The sequence below is a fragment of the Schistocerca cancellata genome, chromosome 5, assembly GCF_023864275.1.
Source record: "Schistocerca cancellata isolate TAMUIC-IGC-003103 chromosome 5, iqSchCanc2.1, whole genome shotgun sequence".
In the NCBI taxonomy this organism is placed as follows: Eukaryota; Metazoa; Arthropoda; class Insecta; order Orthoptera; family Acrididae; genus Schistocerca; species Schistocerca cancellata.
This window is the reverse complement of record NC_064630.1, coordinates 322,948,890-322,969,469: the sequence shown is the minus strand read 5'-3', so window position 1 is coordinate 322,969,469 and position 20,580 is coordinate 322,948,890. Positions and strand designations below refer to the sequence as shown.

General features: G+C 37.4%; 1 protein-coding gene across 1 annotated transcript in view; it reads right to left on the bottom strand.

Annotated features, from left to right (window-relative positions):
• Positions 1-5,828: 5,828 nt before the first annotated feature.
• The window catches only part of LOC126187375 (valine--tRNA ligase), a 189,830-nt gene continuing 175,078 nt past the window's right edge, over positions 5,829-20,580 (bottom strand). The window contains exon 18 of the mRNA XM_049928422.1: positions 5,829-7,791. Within this exon, the coding sequence (XP_049784379.1) occupies positions 7,576-7,791 (216 nt within the window). The 3' untranslated portion in view covers positions 5,829-7,575. The remainder of the gene's footprint in view (positions 7,792-20,580) is intronic.

Sequence of the window (20,580 nt, the reverse complement as noted above, 5' to 3'; positions counted from 1 at the left end):
CTTTTAAAATAACTCCATACACCCGAGAATACTTTGAACTCAGTCTCACTATATTTTCATCACACATAACAGATTTCATACAGCTAAAACATTTTTTGTAAGCTCGACACCTTCCGGCCCATCGGAAACTATCACATTCATTTTTCCATAAATACAGTCTACAAATCTCCCCAAGTTTAACAGGACAACTGCCCTGACCTTACGAAAGTAAGAGAAAGAATGAATAAGTAATTGTCTCTTCTCTTCTTTCAACAACATTCAAATGTTCACATAATAATGTATGACGACGTACTGTCTCTGTTACTCCTTGTGCTGGACATGTAACTTCTTAGGCAGGCTCAGCGACTACCTGCCCGCGCCGATCGTCTGTCCGATACATGTCCATCCCGCACACACATAATTGTGGTTCAGTAGACACAGTTCTACTTTACCACACTCATATCTAAAATAACGTGTGTTCGAGACATTGGAAATACGAGGGTATCCAGAATTTACCCCGAAATTCTCGAGGCACTACAGTATGGTGCACTTCAACTACAATAGAATACTCACCAATCATATGGCTCCAACCGAACCATTGAGTCTTTTGCATATAAACCTTCTCTACATACCATCTTCTCTTTACATCACAAGAAAGAAATTTTGACACACTGGACGTGCTGTGTTATATTACACTGCTTCAACTTTAGATGAAGCCTGTTCACTTCCCATGCTCTCTTAGTGCCATCCTACAAGCAGCTAGGGAAACAAATAGGCTGCCTCATTTGCCAGTCAAACATTATATCAGTGAGGTGTGGAATGATCCCCAGTAGTTGTCTGCTAGCAACACTGGCATATAGCACACCGGCACGTGTGTGTGTGTGTGTGTGAGAGAGAGAGAGAGAGAGAGAGAGAGAGAGAGAGAGAGAGAGAGAGAGAGAGATATATCTGTACCATCCCAACGGACCAGTCAAGATCTCCTTTCCCTGTCACACACTATATTCCATTGCTTCACCTCATCATGGTCATTGTGGTAACAGAAGCACATCGAAAGCTTGCAGTGACAGAGGACTAGCGCTGCTTATCTATCTCCAGCTCAGCAACCCACGTTCGCTGAGCCTGCACCCAGAAAATGAATGCTGAGTTCTATGAGGTGTTTACCATTAATAAAGACCCAGGGGGCACATGTGGCTTTATCAAAAATACAATGGACATGAGGGGGGGGGGGGGGGAGTAGGACAATTGGAGGAAAAAAATAGGCACAGGACAGAGAGGCAAAGGAGTGGGAGCAGGGGGAGAGGGGATGAGGAGAGGGAGGGGGATGGGGATGAGGAGAGGGAGGGGGAGAAGAACAAAAATAATAATGATAAATCAGACCACAAAACACAGACAATGACGACATAAACATACAATAATGACCAGCACAATAAAAATAAAACCAAGACATCACACAACAAGATAAAGGAATAAATAGCTGAAAAATACGAAGGACGGAATAGGAAGAGAGGGTGCAAACATAATACAGAGAGTGTTAGACTGGTGCAGATTCAGACTACAAAAGTAATGAAAACATAGAAAATTCCACCTATTTTATTTGGAATATGAACCCATATCATATAATCAACATTTGTTGGCCTTCCTTTTCACCCAGTATTCCTTCATATACAACAAATGGGCTAGCTTTCGTTGCGTAGACCACGTATGTTGGTTAGTTTCTCTTCTTCCTCAAAACCCCGTGAGTTCACGATTTTTCTGATTTCATTTCTGTCATGTAGATTTGGAGTTCCTAATTCTCTCGGGTCTTTTACCGTCTGTTTGTACCAGTTCAGTCTTGTACTTTTGTTCTTTAAAAATGTGTGGATTTTGTACGTTAACCTGTTTGAGTCCATTCTTTCTAAATGCCCCATGAACTGGATTCTTCTCATGTGCATTGTGTCTGCTATTTTGGAGATATTTTTATACATTTCTGCATTGGGTTTTGGATAATGCGCACCATCTTTAGTTCTTGGTCCTAGGATTTTCCTCATTATTTTACGTTCATTCACTTCTAATTCCCCTTTTAGTGTTCTATGTTGGAGGTTTAGTGTGTCAGATGTGTAGAGAGCTTTGGGTTTAATTACTGTTGTGTAGTGTCGTATTTTGCAGTTCTACAAGAGACACTTTTTGCTGTAAACGTTTTTTGTTAACTGAAACGCAGTCTCCATTTTCTGTACTCTTGATCTGACAGATTTCTTTCCATTACAATTTTCTGCAATATTTAAATTCTTTTACTCGAGAGATGTAGTTATTACCAATTTTGAGATAAGAAGGTGCATCTCTGATGTCAGTCATAACTTTTGTTTTTTCAAATGAAATTTGTAATCCTATTTTTGCTGCCTGCTCTTGTAATAATTCTAGCTGTTTCTGTGCAGAGATAATATCTTTGTCAATCAGTGCCATGTCGTCAGCAAATGCTACACAGTCTAATTCTATGCCTTTAAGTTTTGGTCCCAGTCTGTGTGCCGGTGCACCTGCTTTTCTCCATTCTCGGACAACTTTTTCAATTGAAGAGCACTGGGGACAGTCCATTCCTTTGTCGTACTCCTATGCCTATTGCAAATTCTGCGCTCAATTTTCCCATAAATTTTAATCATATTTGGTCTCCGTGAGTGTTTCTTTTATGATGTTTGTTGTCTTTTGATCTAGTCCAAATTCTGCTATCACTTTACAAAGGAATTCTCGGTCTATACTGTCATATGCTTTTTTAAAGTCGACAAACATGATGACATAACTTTTGTTTGAAGTACTATGCAAATATTTCAAGAGTTTTTCAAGTTTACAATTTGTTCTATGCATGATCGACCTTTTCTGAATCCATCTTGGTATTTGCCAACAAGTTTTGAATCCAGCTGAGGTTCTGCTCAGTTTAGTAGGGCTTTAGACAGAATTTTGTATGTTATTGACAATAAAGAGATTCCATGATAGTTGTTGGGGTCTGTTTTACTTCCCTTTTTGTACAGAGGACGTATGATTGCTGTCTTCCAATCTGTGGGGAGTTTTTCAGTTTTCCAGATTTCATGTATAATTTCTTTGAGTTTTGCAATTAGGTTTTCTCCTGCATTTTTCCATAATTCTGCGATGATTTGGTCTTCTGCTGAGAGCTTTGTTATTTTTCAGTGACTGAATTATCTCTTTATCGCCTGTAAACTTGGTGGCTTTGAGTCTGGGTTTCGTTGTGTATGACGGAATTCAAATTTTTCTGCAGGCTTTCCACAATTCAGTAATTTAGAAAAGTATTCTGCAAGAAAGTCACAGTTTTCAGTGTTGGTATGGGCAATTTCCCAATGTTCATTTTTGAATTGGAGTGATGGAGGAGAAGACTTTGTTAATTTTTGTTTGAATACTATGTAGAAATTTCGGGAATTGTTTTTCTTGAAATCATTTTCTGTGTCTTGCAATTTTTTGTCTTCATGTCGTTTACGGACTGTTTGTACTGCTTATGCGACTGTTTTCCTGGTATCTTTTAGATCTTCCAGGGTCTTTTAATTTCTGTTGCACAACCAATTTTGCCACGCCTGTTGTCTGAGATTTATCAGTTGGTCACACTCATCTGTCCACCATGAGTGTTTACATGTTCTTGTTTGCGGTGCTACAGTTTTAGCTGCTTTTAAAAGTCCTGCTTGCAGTTGTTGCCAATTTTGTGGTTTTAATTTTTGTGTTTCTTTTGTAAAATGTTCATTACAATTTATCTTTTGTACATCATATTTACGGTGTGGAGATTTCTTAGTGAATTTTCTTTTTTCTGGAATGACACCTATGAAGAATTTTTTTGGGTAATGGTTGGAATCTAGGTCTAGTCCATTAAGGACTTTTAAGTTTCATGATTTCTACTGTATTTACACGGGAGACCATTACATGATCCAACTGATATTCACCTAGTAATGGATTAGGTGAGATCCAAGTTTTGGTTTCGAGGCTCTTGTCTTGAAAAATGTTGATTTGAAAAATAGGTTGCGGTTTTTGCAGATTTCAATGAGTCGCATCCATTCCGGTTGGTCTGTGTATGCCCTGACCATTTACCTACCCAATATTGATATTTCTTTTCTTTACCAATTCGTGCATTGAAATCGCCAATAAGGATTTTGACATGGTTATTTGGAATTTTTTGGATAATATTGTCTAATTGGTTCCAAAATTCTTCTAATTTGTTTTTGTTAGTGATGTTAGTTGGTGCAAGTCTGTTGATTAGGGTGTATATCTTATCAGCTGATTTTATTGTCATTGTGGAGAGCCGACCCGAGTAAGATTTGAAAGTCGTGACTGAATCAAGTATTGATGTATCTACTTTTAATCCAGTTCCAAATCGTGGACAATTTGCCATGGCTTGTTTTCCTGGTTTTCCTTTGTATATCCTGTATCTTTCTGAATAAAAAGGATTTTCATCTGTATATCGTGATTCATGAAACGCGATAATTTTGATTTTACATTCTCTGGATTTGTCCACGATGTTTTTTAGTTTTCCAATTTTTAAGAGAGAATTTACATTAAATGTCATTAGTCAAATTCTTGATTTTAGTTTGATTTCGTTATTATGGGGTTTTGAGGTACTCAGATTTACCTCCATGCATACTTCTGTGGTCTCCCCAGAATCCGAGTAGACCACTTGCGGTTTTTCAACCGTGTGATTTGACCCACTGGGGTAATTTGTCTTTGAAGTTGCTGTATCCATGTTGATTTATTTGGACCGGATTTGTGACTGAAACTGAGGTTTCAGTCTGGTTAAGCTCAGAGTTCCACTTCTGAGTTTTATAGATCAGCCGCCACTAACATGTGGAGCAGATGCTGTAGGGTTACTGCCACTAACATGTGGAACCATTGTGCCCTTTGTCCAAGTAACCTTGAAAGATAGCTTTTATAGTATCCCAAAAAGCAAGGTTGCCAGTTCTGCCGTACCGACGATCTTCATCTCCATCTTCACTGCCGCTGAGGTCTTTACTGTATCCCTGGCAAGGGGTCCTCGTGAGGTGCTACCACCCGGGCCAGGTGAACCAAGGTTTTTTTGCGAGGTGGTACATCTTTCAACCGGGCTTGGGACCAGCTATGGTGGAGGTGTGTGTGTGTGTGTGTGTGTGTGTGTGTGTGTGTGTGTGTGTGTGTGTTTTTGACAAAGGCCTTGTTGGCTAAAAGCTAACACTCTGAAAATCTTTTTGTTGTGTCTTTCTGTGAGTCAACGTCTCCACTATATGGTGAGTAGCAACTATCCTTTTTCAGAATATTGTTACATTCTATCCTGGATCTTCAATTTTTTAATTTTATTCTGATATATACTCATTCCTTTTTCCTCTATTTACAAATAAGGGACTTTACCGTATTTTAGCAGCTAATGATTTTAAGAGACTTTTGAACTATGACTTAGATATACTATGAAGACCAAACAATTTTAATTTGTGTGGTGTGCTTATCTCAAAAGACCAGCTGATTGAAACAAGACACACTAACATAAACTGTTGCTAAACAGGAGCAACTGGAAACAAAAATATTCTTTACCTTAAGTAGAACTCATTACAGAACATATCATTCTCTTTCACGTGTCCAGGTGCAATATTCAATGCGCTGCTGACAATGCACTGAAATATATTTAAGTATTAGCAATAAGTACACACTATAGCAATTTGGAGTAATTAGGATAAAATTTCTTTTAAATTTTTGAAATTTGCACACCATCTCCTCATTTTTAATTCCATATCAATGCAAAGTTTGGTACTAATTATTCCATAAATCTTGAGAGAGTAATCTTAATACTTCTACACAACCATTCGTATATGTGTCACAATGGCAATGGGCTCAGCATGTAATATCAGTAAAACAAATTACTTTACAAGTTTATTGATAAATAATTATAAACAAATAACATTAAGAAAATACTGTTCATTTCCGTAACATAACTTACTAAACTAGTGTCATCAACACTGTAACCATTTCTGCAATCATTAGTGCTTTGGATAGTTTTAAATCTCACGATAAAAGTTCACATGTGGTCTACATTACGTAAATTATGACAAAATTACTGGATATCAATCTTCTACAAAATTCTATGAATTTTTTTATCTTCACCTTATACTGTTCACATGCTGCCTCGAAAAGAATATAAAGATATGTGTATGTGCACTTACATACACTAGCTTTTGAACTATCACTCTTTCTCCTGTTCCAGTACATACATATTTTCTCCCTCCCTCCCTTCCTTCCTTCCAAAACATACACACAAAAAGCAGTGAAAGCCAGACTGGAATGCCCACCCCTTCCCTATCACATGCCCAAAATTAATAGGAGAAGAGTGCTTCTCTAGAAGTGATTTAAAAAGATGGAACAGCACTGAGAGTCATTACACACAAAATGATTTATTAGAGTGATACATTAGTTTTATAGCTTTTCATTTTCACACCTTGAAATGTCTGTTCTCATTACAGGAAAAACCAATAGAGTAAATAGTGGGGGAAAAAAAAATCTTTATAAAGGATGCCACTCTTGAACAATTCTTTGTGTACAGGGACATAACATGACTCAAATAAAAACTGATCAAAAGATTAAGTTCACACCATTTCTTGAGAGTTCTTGGCAAAGTTAAAGAGGAATTATTTTGAAATTAAACATTATGTAACCACCATTTTGTGGAAACAAAATTAAAAAGAGCACATAAGTTACATGTTTTTAATAAAAACTAAAAAAAATCATCATGTGACTGATCTGTTTCTTTGTCTCGCCAACAGTTTACTCGTTGTAAAGATCTGTCCATGACCAACATGCTGTGCATTATAATCTGTTTCAGTTATTATCGCAGAGATTAATCTCTAACAGTCCAAATGCCTTGAGGTTCCTGTGAGCAAAGGTCACCTATTGAACACTCAGTCACTCAATGATGCTACAGAACAATCATGCATGTCTGTGATAGTACTCTCTACACAAAATCATTCTGACAAGATGGTGATATACATCAATCACCCCCCCCCCTTTCACACCAGCATTTCCTAACTTTTGTTTTTCAAAATTTACGTGGGTATTGGAACCATTCCTTAATTTTGTTTGGTGTGTGCCTCTTCTTCAAAGTTTCAATGTTCTTCAAATTGGAACGTAAAACTCCCATAACATCAGAATGTAAGTGATCGTATGGAAACATTTTGCCCTTTCCTATTGGAAAATAATTACACAGATGAAACAGAATGTCTACATTTTCCACACATCATTCTTATCTCCCACATATCTTTCATTATTTTGAATAGCACACAGCAAAAAGGTTTTGAAAACTAAATTGAGTGTGCAACAAAGAGCTTGTGGACACAATATTCACTGATATCATCATTCTACGGGGTCATTTCTCTACCCTCTTTAATTATTTTAGAGATATTTCTGTAGTTTGTTTGTGTTACTTCCAAGAAAATGGCATACCTTTTTTATACTTTTGTCAACACTAGAATTACAATGAGTGTTTACAGATATCCATATTACTCAGCTTATATGAATCTTGCCTCTATCCATCTTTTCATACTCTGGCCTCTTTCTGATACGTCATCTAACAGTACATAGCCCTACACAATGGTTGCAGCAATGGGTACAATCTCACATTGTCCTTAGTAATTTCAGAGCATGGTTTATCTTTTGCAGTTCTGCCTCACTGTGTGAGAGCTTCTCTTCATTTGCTTTACGAACTTCTTCGGGAACTTTTATCTCATAATCTTCAGCTGACATGGCTTGATGCAGTTTAGTAACCTGTTGGTTCAGTGACTCCTCTTTTTTCTGTAATTTCTCAATTTCTCTGCTGGGATCAACTAGTCCCTGTAGAAGAATGAAATGTTGTAATTACAATGTTGATTGATAAATTAGTCACAGTCACAAAATAAAACTTCTCAAATTAGCCTGCACATTTATGCAACCCAGTAATCAGCCAATTTACTGAATGGGAAACTGCAAGTGTTAGAAACAAGAAACATCGTGAATCATTAACTAGCTGTAAACATACATCAATGACCCACTAGTGTGAATTTTTTTTAGAAGCTAAAGACCTGAAAAGAGAAACAAAATGGCAACTATGAGAAAAGATAGCTATGAAGGTTGACAAACATTTAAAACAGACTGAGTGTTAATTAAAATATATACTACCAGTGCTAATGAAGCATCTGTGATACGCAAAAGAAGTATTCATATTTGATAACAATAAAAATACACAATCAACTTTCTATCTGCGAGTGTCTCTGCATCACAAGAGAACAAATTTCTAGTTTTCTAATAACAGTTGATTCAGTTTCAGGACTGGACGACATGTTGTTATGAACCAGTGTGAATAACAGATATGAAGTGTTCTTAGCAGTAATTTCTTTTTTACATATACAAAAATTTCCTTCATAGAATATTTACACAACAATATACCTCAATGTGAAACTTCACAGTTACATTCATACAATTTTTAGATTCAGGTCGTAAGAAGAATAGAATGGTATAGCAGGCTATAAGTGCTTGGTCATAACCACAAGGCAACATAGTATCTATGGCTGTGGTTTGTAAGGAAACTTGTGTAACTGTTCACTATTCCAAGAAAGTTCCCTGCAGTCTCACAAAATACTCTGTCAGCTTGCAGCTTTTCTAGAAAAACACAATATTTACAAAAGTTTTCATTTACTATGTCTCTGGCATAATACAGGATGTATACACGGACAAGGGAAAAAAAAATCCTGGATTTCCCGGTTAAAATTACACTCTCTCCTGGGTGAAAATACACTTTTTCCGTGTTAAGTGACAGTATACTCTTCCTCGGCACTGTAAAACTCATCAATCCTTTGAATATTTATGGTTTTATATACTAACATAGAATTTCCCGGCACTTTAGAAAATGAAACTCGGGGGGAAAAACACGTTTTGAAAGACCTTTGATGTGCAGCAACATGTATGCTGCATATTTTCGTATTATGAAGTTATAAATTTGAATTCCACCAAACACCGCGTGTCACTTTCCGAAGCACTGAAATCGAGATCGCGATGACAGCGAAATTAATATAATAGCACGCATTGGTCTCGAAGATTAATAATCTGGAAGAGAAGCTAAGCTTCCACATACAGTGTTGATCTTTTTTGCGCGTGTTACACTTTAAGATACGTAACACAAATGTGCCAGTAAAATTTTTAATAACGATATAACTGTCTGATCTTTTGGGCTTGAAGTTCTTCTAAATGGTCGTCCTCAATGAGTTGATTTTTAAATGAGAGTCAAATACATTGTGATTTAAGAAATTCATCGTACATTCTCGCACATTGGTCAGAACTGAAATAGCATTAAGAATTTTGTACGTAATAGTTCTTCCCCTTGCCACACAGTTCAATATGAAGTTAGTCATTGTTTTGAGAAAAACAGCAGGAATAAGGATAGCCCTTATAATAAAACTTATTCATCAACTTTCTCATTTAAGATAGGCTATCTCAATGTTGAAGGTATGAGTGGAAAACATGTAGTTTTAAATGATTTTGTAAATGAGAATATGTTCGATTCATTGTGTTTGAGTGAGCACTAGTGTAAAGGTAATGAAATTTCTTTTCATGTATTAGATGATTACCAGTTAGTTAATAGTTTCAGCAGAGAACAACATATTCATAGGGATGTGCCAATTTATGTTAAGAAAACTTAAACAAACAGGAGTAGTAGATTAAATTTAGGCTTTGTGGGTACTCAGTTGCACTTTGAAGCTACAGGTATATATCTTGAAAATTTAAAATTTGTCACTGTATCACTTTACAGGCCACCCAATGGTGATCAACTAATCTTTTTAGAAAGACTTGAGAATTTATTAAATTTTTTTCATGGACCCCAGTGGAGAAAGTATAGTATAGTGATTTGTGGTGACATACAGGGTGTTTCAAAAATGACCGGTATATTTGAAACGGCAATAAAAACTAAACGAGCAGCGATAGAAATACACCGTTTGTTGCAATATGCTTGGGACAACAGTACATTTTCAGGCGGACAAACTTTCAAAATTACAGTAGTTACAATTTTCAACAACAGATGGCGCTGCAAGTGATGTGAAAGATATAGAAGACAACGCAGTCTGTGGGTGCGCCATTCTGTACGTCGTCTTTCTGCTGTAAGCGTGTGCTGTTCACAACGTGCAAGTGTGCTGTAGACAACATGGTTTATTCCTTAGAACAGAGGATTTTTCTGGTGTTGGAATTCCACCGCCTAGAACACAGTGTTGTTGCAACAAGACGAAGTTTTCAACGGAGGTTTAATGTAACCAAAGGACCGAAAAGCGATACAATAAAGGATCTGTTTGAAAAATTTCAACGGACTGGGAACGTGACGGATGAATGTGCTGGAAAGGTAGGGCGACCACAGAGGGCAACGCGCAGCTAGTGCAGCAGGTGATCCAACAGCGGCCTCGGGTTTCCGTTCGCCGTGTTGCAGCTGCGGTCCAAATGACGCCAATGTCCATGTATCGTCTCATGCGCCAGAGTTTACACCTCTATCCATACAAAATTCAAACGCAGCAACCCCTCAGCGCCGCTACCATTGCTGCACGGGAGACATTTGCTAACGATATAGTGCACAGGATTGATGACGGCGATATGCATGTGGGCAGCATTTGGTTTACTGACGAAGCTTATTTTTACCTGGACGGCTTCGTCAATAAACAGAACTGGCGCATATGGGGAACCGAAAAGCCCCATGTTGCAGTCCCATCGTCCCTGCATCCTCAAAAAGTACTGGTCTGGGCCGCCATTTCTTCCAAAGGAATCATTGGCCCATTTTTCAGATCCGAAACGATTACTGCATCACGCTATCTGGACATTCTTCGTGAATTTGTGGCGGTACAAACTGCCTTAGACGACACTGCGAACACCTCGTGGTTTATGCAAGATGGTGCCCGGCCACATCGCACGACCGACATCTTTAATTTCCTGAATGAATATTTCGATGATCGTGTGATTGCTTTGGGATATCCGAAACATACAGGAGGCGGCGTGGATTGGCCTCCCTATTCGTCAGACATGAACCCCTGTGACTTCTTTCTGTGGGGACACTTGAAAGACCAGGTGCACCGCCTGAATCCAGAAACAATTGAACAGCTGAAGCAGTACATCTCATCTGCATGTGAAGCCATTCCGCCAGACACGTTGTCAAAGGTTTCGGGTAATTTCATTCAGAGACTACGCCATATTATTGCTACGCATGGTGGATATGTGGAAAATATCGTACTATAGAGTTTCCCAGACCGCAGCGCCATCTGTTGTTGAAAATTGTAACTACTGTAATTTCGAAAGTTTGTCTGCCTGAAAATGTACTGTTGTCCCAAGCATATTGCAACAAACGGTGTATTTCTATGGCTGCTCGTTTAGTTTTTATTGCCGTTTCAAATATACCGGTCATTTTTGAAACACCCTGTAAATGCTGCATTTGATATAACAAAAGATACACACAGTGTAAATGAATTTAAAAATCTGTTAAGACAACTTAATTTTAGTTTTACTGACTACAAACCTACAAAAGAGACTGCTTGTCTTGACAATATCCTTAGAAATGTTGGTAGAGATTTAATATGTTCCGATGTAGCTGTTTTTGCCTTCTCAGATCATGACTCAGTTTGGGCAGAAATAAGATGGCTTAATATGAAGTCTACAGAGCTCGAAGAGCCTAAAGTGGCCATAACAAGACCAATAACACAGGACAAAATTTCAAATTTTAAGGTTTCACTCGCGAATTATGATTGGGAAGATTTGTGTAACAATAACAGTCATTGTTCTGCTAATATAATCTTTGACAGATTTTTTTCATGCTTTCTTAACTATTTTTGAGACAAGCTTTCCTCAGTACAAATGTAAAGTCAATCCCATCACATGTAACACAAATAAGCATAGGCATAAGAATGCATGGTACACTTTTGAACCAGCCAATATGAAAAACAAATTGTTAATGTATTTAGATTTTTATAGGCTACACAAAACAGTTGAGGTTAAGTTAAGATACTTAAGAGCTAGAAAGGATTATAAACATGCAATCAATGAGACTAAGAAACAACGTAACTTATTTAGTACTGAGTCATCCAAAAATTAATGTAAGAGAGCATGGAGTGCAATAAACTCAGTGGAAAAAGCAAACAAAAAGAGGTTGTCGTTATATCACCAACTGAGTTTAATAACTTTTGTGTTCAATCTGTTAATGAAATTTGTGAAAGTATTGTTAGGCCTCATCAGGAAACTGCATCTGATATCTTTAAAAAATGTAATAACATAAGTTGTTCATTGAAAGACAATTTTCCTCAGAGGTAACACTAGATATTGTTTTAAGTATTGTAAATAATTTTAGGGCTTCTGATAGTGTAGATATATATGATCTTTCTAGTAATATATTAAAAAACAAAGCCAGTTGTATAGTACTTCCTCTCACTTATTGTATAAATAAAAGCTTAAATGAAGGTGTATTTCCAGAGGTGTTAAAATTATCAAGAGTTGTGCTCATTTATAAGAAGGGAGAGAAAAATTGCCATTCTAGTTATCGCCCAGTTTCTCTGACACCAATTTTTCTAAGGTTTTAGAATCTATTATCTACTACCAGTTATGTGATTATTTGGAACATAACAACATTCTTTCTGCTGCACAATTTGGCTTCAGGAAGGGCAAATCTACTGTTCATGCTACTGACTCTTTGATAAAAAAAAAAGGTGCTTAGTGCTTATGAGGAGAAGAACTTTGCTCAGGCTACTTTTTGTGACCTTAGCAAAGCTATCGACTGTGTTGGGCATAATTCACTTCTCAACAAATTAGTTCATTATGGAATCATTAAAAATAATGTAGATAAAATATTTGAATCATTTCTTAATACCCATAAACAAATTGTGTGTATTGTGAACGAGAGATTGCAGATAGCTGACGTTAAGTGCGGTGTGCCACAAGGTTCACTTTTGGGACCTTTGCTATTCATTCTAACGATAAAGGATTTGCATTTTATATAAATACTCACTCCATCCTCTATACTAATGGTACTACTTTTTTCAGTATTGATTCAGACTTTGATGCCTTTCAAACTACGACCAAAGACACACTATCACAAGCAGCAATCTGGTTCCAAGCTAATGGATTTTTGCTCAATGAGAGTAAAACTCAGCAAACCCTATTTAGTTTAAGAGATTTGCCGGTAGAAGACTGTCTAGGTAGTGTTAAGTTTTTAGGTATTGTCATTGATAGTAAATTGTCTTGGGAGCCACACATTAAGTGTGTTAGTGCAAGGTTGTCTGCCGTCTGCTATTCCTCACTCCTCAGTGCTAACTCAGATCTGTCGTGCAGTGGACGTGTTGCACTTTGTTTATTATAAAAATTTGTGCTGATGGCTTCAAAACAGAAAAAGGTGGCCGTTTCAATGGAAGAAAAACTTAAAGCTTTAAAAAGAATAGACAATGGTGAAACTTTATTAAAAGGGGCGCAAGATTCTAACGTTGGGAAAACAACAGTTAGGGACTGGAAACGGAACTGCAATGAAATCGAGAAGTGGTGTTCTCAGGGAGCAGCCTTGGCTGTTTTGGAACATTGGAAAACCATGAAAAAATGTGATTATGAAAAATTAAGTGAAGCTTTGTTCCTATGGTTTATTCAACATAGAGATAAGGTGTACCCATGTTGGGACCTATTTTGCAGGAAAAAGCCTTGAAGTTTTGTAACGAACTAAACGAAGGTGAACCCGATTTCACAGCTAGTGTAGGCTGGCTCGATAGATGGAAGAAAAGATACGGAATTTGGCAACTTAATGTCTGTGATGAAAAGCTTTCAGCAAATTTTGAGGCTGTTCAATTGTTTAGGAATAAACTTCACAAGGTATTGGACAAGGAAAACTTAACAGGCGATCAAAATTTTAATTGCGACGAGACTGGTCTCAATTACAAAATGTTACCGGAAAAAATATTAGCGGCAAAGGCCGAAAAAGCAGCGCCAGGCTACAAACATAGCAAAAAAAGAGTGAAAATTCTTGCATGCAGTAACGCCACAGCAAATGTGAAAATGAAACTGTCTATGACAGGTAAGCCAGAAAGACGAGAGCATTTAAAAATGTATCTAAAAATGCTGTACCAGTGAAATATTACAACCAAAAAAGTGCTTGGATGAGCTCAGACATTTTTAAAGAATGGTTTTTAACGAGTTCGTGCCACAAACTGAAACGTTTTTCAAAGCCAACAACTTACCCCTCAAAGCACTGTTGCTTCTAGACAGTGCCACTTGTCATCCTAATGAAGATGAACTTCAAGATCAAGATATACAGGCCATGTTTTTGCCTCCAAATGTCACATCCTTATGTTGGCCTATGGACCAAGGGATCTTAGAGACACTGAAGAGAGACTACCGTAGAAACTTGCTTTCCTCTTTAATTAATGCTATGGACAAGGGAGAAGACATGCAAGAGCAGTTGCGCCGTATTAATTTGAAAGACGTAGCTTATGACGTGGCCCAATCTTGGGACAGTGTTGGAGCAAATACAACTGCAAAATCCTGGAAAATTTTGCTACAGAAAAATCAAGAAAATTCTCCAGATGATGAAAATCTACAGCAGCAGACCAAACCAGAAAATACTACCCTGCTTTCATTGTTACGAAAAATTTCGGGATGTGCTGACACCACAGAAGATGACATAAATGAATGTATTGTCCAAGATGAAGAATTTGAAGTGACAGATGAAGAAATAGTCAACATGGTAAATGAAAATGAAGAAGACGAAGAAGCAGATGTAGTGAAGGAAAGAGCATCCAAGATTTCTCACAACAAAGGTCACAAGGCCTTAGAAACTGCATTAAAATATGTAGAGCAATCGGAGGAAACATCGTCTACCGAGGTTTTACTTCTTAAGAGACTACGTAACTTGGGGAGGGGGGGGAGGGAGGGGGGGGGGGGTGGGACGAAAGACAATTACTAACTTCTTCACACAGTAAATATCTATTCAGTCTAATTTGATTTGTATTGTATTAAATGTTTAACTCATTTGACCTACTTTAGTTTAATTTTTGTGTGTGTGTGTTTTTTTATTATTATTTTATGTGTTATCTGACCTTCCTGCTTATCCAACCTTGCCACAGCTGGTTTAGGTTGGATAATCGAGACTCTACTGTACAAAAGAAAGTTATTAGGATTACTACAAACTCAGAAAATCGTGACCACTGCAGCCTATTGTTTATTGACCTAAAAATATTAACTGTACTAAACTTATACATTTACACTGTTCTCTTATATACAAAAAATAACTTACCAGAATACCAGCTTATACAGGATCTACACTCCCACTACACTAGAAACAACAGGCATATTGACATACCTTACTGTAGATTATCGAAAACATTGAAGGGCTATGAAGTTATTGATATGAAAATGTTCAACAAACTGCCTGTAGAATGGGTAGAAGCTACACTCGACTTTTTTAAGCACAGATTGTACAGTTGGTTATCGATTAATCCTTTTTGCTGAAAGAATTTTATGAATGTGAATATTTGATGTTATAGAAGTAACTGCTGGAGAGTGTACCATAATTTCTCTAATGCTGTTAAAGTAAGAGGCTTTATTCACGTTTTTGTAATCCTGACATTTTCTATAGCTGTAATCAGTTGAATGACAATAAAATTTAATTTATTTTATTTATTTATTCTTATGTAAAACGAAATTTGCTTTGAATGTAACACTTTTCAAACCACCATTCGCAATATTTTCCCGCGACCTGCTAGAAATAGGTTTATTTCAGTAGTTGCAAGAGAGCGCCAGATGACAGGCGTCACCGCGCTTGCACAGCTACAATGACGCAGGAAGCCCACATGTTCATACGTGTAAAACATTAAAAGATCTTACATTATGTCATTAAAAAAAAAAAACAAGACATCAGAGGATACTGCAAGAGCATCATCAAAATTTCGTGAACCATACTAAAATGCATAATTCGGTTTAAAGTGCACATTCATATGTCCAGATTCAGATGCAAATTTTCTTGGAGTACCAGTACTGTACTACCTCTGGTTCTTTATTATGGCATAATACCATACGTGCACTTTAAATGCAGTGAACAGCTGAAACTAGTCAATAGTGTGAAATTAAACACTTCGTTTAAAATAAATTGACTGCCTCAGCAAGAAAGATTAATAAAAGCCAAATCTCTTTAGCAAACTGACAAAAATAAATTCATTCAATGCCTGACTGTCAGAAGGGTGGAAATAAAATATGAAACAAATAACATAGTTTAGCCTTCCGTAATTATACGAATGTATTTTAATTCATTTGATAGCTCCCGGCCACAAAAATCCGTTTTGTTATCATTTAACGTGAGAGCAATGAACGAAAGAGCAAACAACAAAAACACAGAACATAAACTACTCATACGTGATTCAACTGCACATGTGCAAGAGCCCACCCGCAACTGCTCAAACGAATCTAATTTAAACAGTTATCACATCACATTCATCAGAGGCAATTTGTTATTATGAAGCATTGCACAGTCTCCCTAAAGCCTTTGACGCACTTTGCTGTTGGCAGACGCTTGTATGAGCACCATGTTTTGTTGTTGTATACGGCGCATTTCCTTTGCAACTTAAGTTTTATTTTTTTTATTTATTTTTTTCCTCTCGTTCATGTTTTGTTGCTGCAGTAGTGGGATACAGTAATATCCTTTGTTAGAGTATTGGATATTACCAGTCAAAATCACAAAAATTTAACTGAAAACTAAAACAATGAAAAATTTCCGAAATTCTCCCGGATGAAAAATTTCCTGGGTTTTTCCCGGATTTCCCCGTGTCGTATACACCCCGTAATAAGTAAACTTTTTATCTCATACTGATTTCTTTCAAATTGTGGGTACTGAAATGTGATTGACAATCACATTTTGCATTATCCTTCAATGTCCGTAATCAGCCTTGGCACACAAATACCAAGCACAGTTCCTTCAGTCACTAACCCATATGCTAAGCCAACTATGACACACAAAACTCTGTTATCCAGTTGCTATTAAGTTCTACAAAATAATTCCAATGTGGAATATTTACTATTTTCCTTACATCTCACAGATTATCATATACAAATGTGGTATTCTAAGTCCCTGGTGCCCAGACAATGACTAATTTCTAATGTGGTTACAATATGTGCATGCCTGAAATATAAAAAAGATCTCATCTTATCAATTCTTGACAAATGCCAATGATGTGGGGATCCTTACTGAGTTGAATGCCTGATGAGAGAGATAATACGCAAAGAAAATTTATGTGACTCCTCGTGGGATTGTTTCACTTAGTGTGAAATGATCACAGAGAAGTTTAACAATCTCTAATGAGAGATTGTTGTTGTTGTTGTGGTCTTCAGTCATGAGACTGGTTTGATGCAGCTCTTCATCTCCCAGTACTTACTGCAACCTACATCCTTCTGAATCTGCTTAGTGTATTCATCTCTTTGTCTCCCTCCACGCTGCCCTCCAATGCTAAGTTTGTGATCCATTGATGCCCCAGAACATGTCCTACCAATCGGTCCCCCCTTCTTGTCAAGTTGTGCCACAAACTCCTCTTCTCCCCAATTCTATTCAATACCTCCTCATTAGTTATGTGATCTACCCATCTAATCTTCAGCATTCTTCTGCAGCACCACATTTTGAAAGGTCTATTCTGTTCTTGTCTAAACTATTTATCGTCTATGTTTCACTTCCATGCATGGCTACACTCCATACAAATACTTTCAGAAACGACTTCCTGACACTTAAATCTATACTCGTTGTTAACAGATTTCTCTTCTTCAGAAATGCTTTCCTTGCCATTGCCAGTCTACATTTTATATCCTCTCTACTTCGACCATCATCAGTTATTTTGCTGCCCAAATAGCAAAACTCCTTTACTACTTTAAGTGTCTCATTTCCTAATCTAATTCCCTCAGCATCACCCGACTTAATTCAACTACATTCCATTATTCTCGTTTTGCTTTTGTTGATGGTCATCTTATACCCTCCTTTCAAGACACTGTCCATTCCGTTCAACTGCTCTTCCAAGTCCTTTGCTGTCTCTGACAGAATTACAATGTCATCGGCAAACCTCAAAGCTTTTATTTCTTCTCCATGGATTTTAAAGTCTACTCCGAACTTTTCTTTTGTTTCCTTTACTGCTTGCTCAATATACAGATTGAATAGCATCAGGGAGAGGCTACAACCCTGTCTCACTCCCTTCCCAACCACTGCTTCCCTTTCATGTTCCTCGACTCTTATTAACTGCCATAAATTTGTAAATAGCCTTTTGCTCCCTGTATTTCATCCCTGCCGCCTTCAGAATTTGAAAGAGAGTATTCCAGTCAACATTGTCAAAAGCTTTCTCTAAATCTACAAATGCTAGAAACATAGGTTTTCCTTTCCTTAATCTTTCTTCTAAGATAAGTCGTAGGGTCAGTATTGCCTCACAAGTTCCAACATTTCTACAGAATCCAAACTGATCTTCCCCGAGGTTGGCTTCTACCAGTTTTTCCATTCGTCTGTAAAGAATTCATGTTAGTATTTTGCAGCTGTGACTTATTAAACTGATAGTTTGGTAATTTTCACATCTGTCAACACCTGTTTTCTTTGGGATTGGAATTATTATATTCTTCTTGAAGTCTGAGGGTATTTCGCCTGTCTCATGCACCTTGCTCACCAGATGGTAGAGTTTTGTCAGGACTGGTTCTCCCAAGGCTGTCAGTAGTTCTAATGGAATGTTGTCTACTGCTGGGGCCTTGTTTCAACTTAGGTCTTTCAGTGCTCTGTCAAACTTTTCACGCAGTATTGTATTTCCCATGTAATCTCCATCTACATCCTCTTCCATTTCCATAATATTGTCCTCGAGTACATCGCCCTTTGTATAGCCCCTCTATATACCCCTTCCGCCTTTCTGCTTTCCCTTCTTTGCTTAGAACTGGGTTTCCATCTGAGCTCTTGATGTTCATACAAGTGGTTCTCTTTTCTCCAAAGGTCTCTTTAATTTTCCTGTAGGCAGTATCTATCTTGCCCTAGTGAGATAAGCCTCTATACCCTTACATTTGTCCTCTAGCCATCCCTGCTTAACCATTTTGCACTTCCTGTCGATCTCATTTTTGAGACATTTGTATTCCTTTTTGCCTGCTTCATTTACTGCATTTTTATATTTTCTCCTTTCATTAATTAACTTTAATATTTCTTCTGTTACCCAAGGATTTCTGCCAAACCTCGTCTTTTTACCTATTTGATCCTCTGCTGCCTTCACTATTTCATCCCTCAAAGCTACCCATTCTTCTTCAACTGTATTTCTTTCCCCCATTCCTGTCAATTGTTCCCTTATGCTCTCCCTGAAACCCTGTACAACCTCTGGTTCTTTCAGTTTATCCAGGTCCCATCTCCTTAAATTCCCACCTTTTTGCAGTTTCTTCAGTTTTAATCTACAGTTCATAACCAATAGATTGTGGTCAGAGTCCACATCTGCGCCTGGAAATGTCTTACAATTTAAAACCTGGTTCCTAAAGCTCTGTCTTACCATTATATAATCTATCTGAAACCTACTAGTACCTCCAGGGTTCTTCCATGTATACAACCTTCTTTCAACCAAGTGTTAGCTATGATTAAGTTAAGCTCTGTGCAAAATTCTACCAGGCGGCTTCCTCTTTCATTTATTAGCCCTAATCCATATTCACCTACTACGTTTCCTTCTCTTCCTTTTCCTTCTCTCGAATTCCAGTCACCCATGACTATTAAATTTTTGTCTCCCTTCACTATCTTTTATCTCATCATACATTTCATCAATTTCTTCATCATCTGCAGAGCTAGTTGGCATATAAACTTGTACTACTAAACCAGTTTTATTTCTCCTGATAACGATGTCCTCTTGAGTAGTCCTCGCCCGGAGATCCGAATAGGGGACTATTTTACCTCCGGAATATTTTACCCAAGAGGATGCCATCATACAGTAAAGCTGCATGCCCTTGGGAAAAATTACGGCTGTAGTTTCCCCTTGCTTTCAGCCGTTCACAGTACCACAACAGCAAGGCCATTTTGGCTAGCGTTACAAGGCCAGATCCCCACCAACGACGGCAAGGTCCATGGTTCATGAAGAAGGGGGGCGGGGCAAATGAGAGATATTAACCCTTTTTTTTTAATGTGGGCATGTATATGCACACCGCTTGGGTTCTCCTACAGTGTTATTGACGACTGTGTGTGTCCTGAGATCGACCTCTTACTGCTACAGACCAGTTGCTTCCACATCTCAGTGAACAGAAAAGTTTCGAGTATTTATTATACAACATATGTGCCTCTTGAACTGTTTATAAATACGGCAGTTGTTATGACCAAATAATGCCTGATACACAGAGACCAAAATGGGCGTGTCACACCTGAACATTCTTCGGATATAAAAATCAATAACTCGAGAATGAAACGAGTTATCATTCTGCTTTCAATTTTAAATAAAACTTTGATATCTTATCTAGAGTTCATATACTGCAATATATGAGATAAAATCAATCATATGCCAAGTTTATACAATGAGTTTCACTTCTGCAATCTCCTTAAACATAGCATGAAATGTTCTACTTAATTGTACGCATGCAGTAACTGTGACGAATAAAAAAAGAAATTCAGTCCTTTAT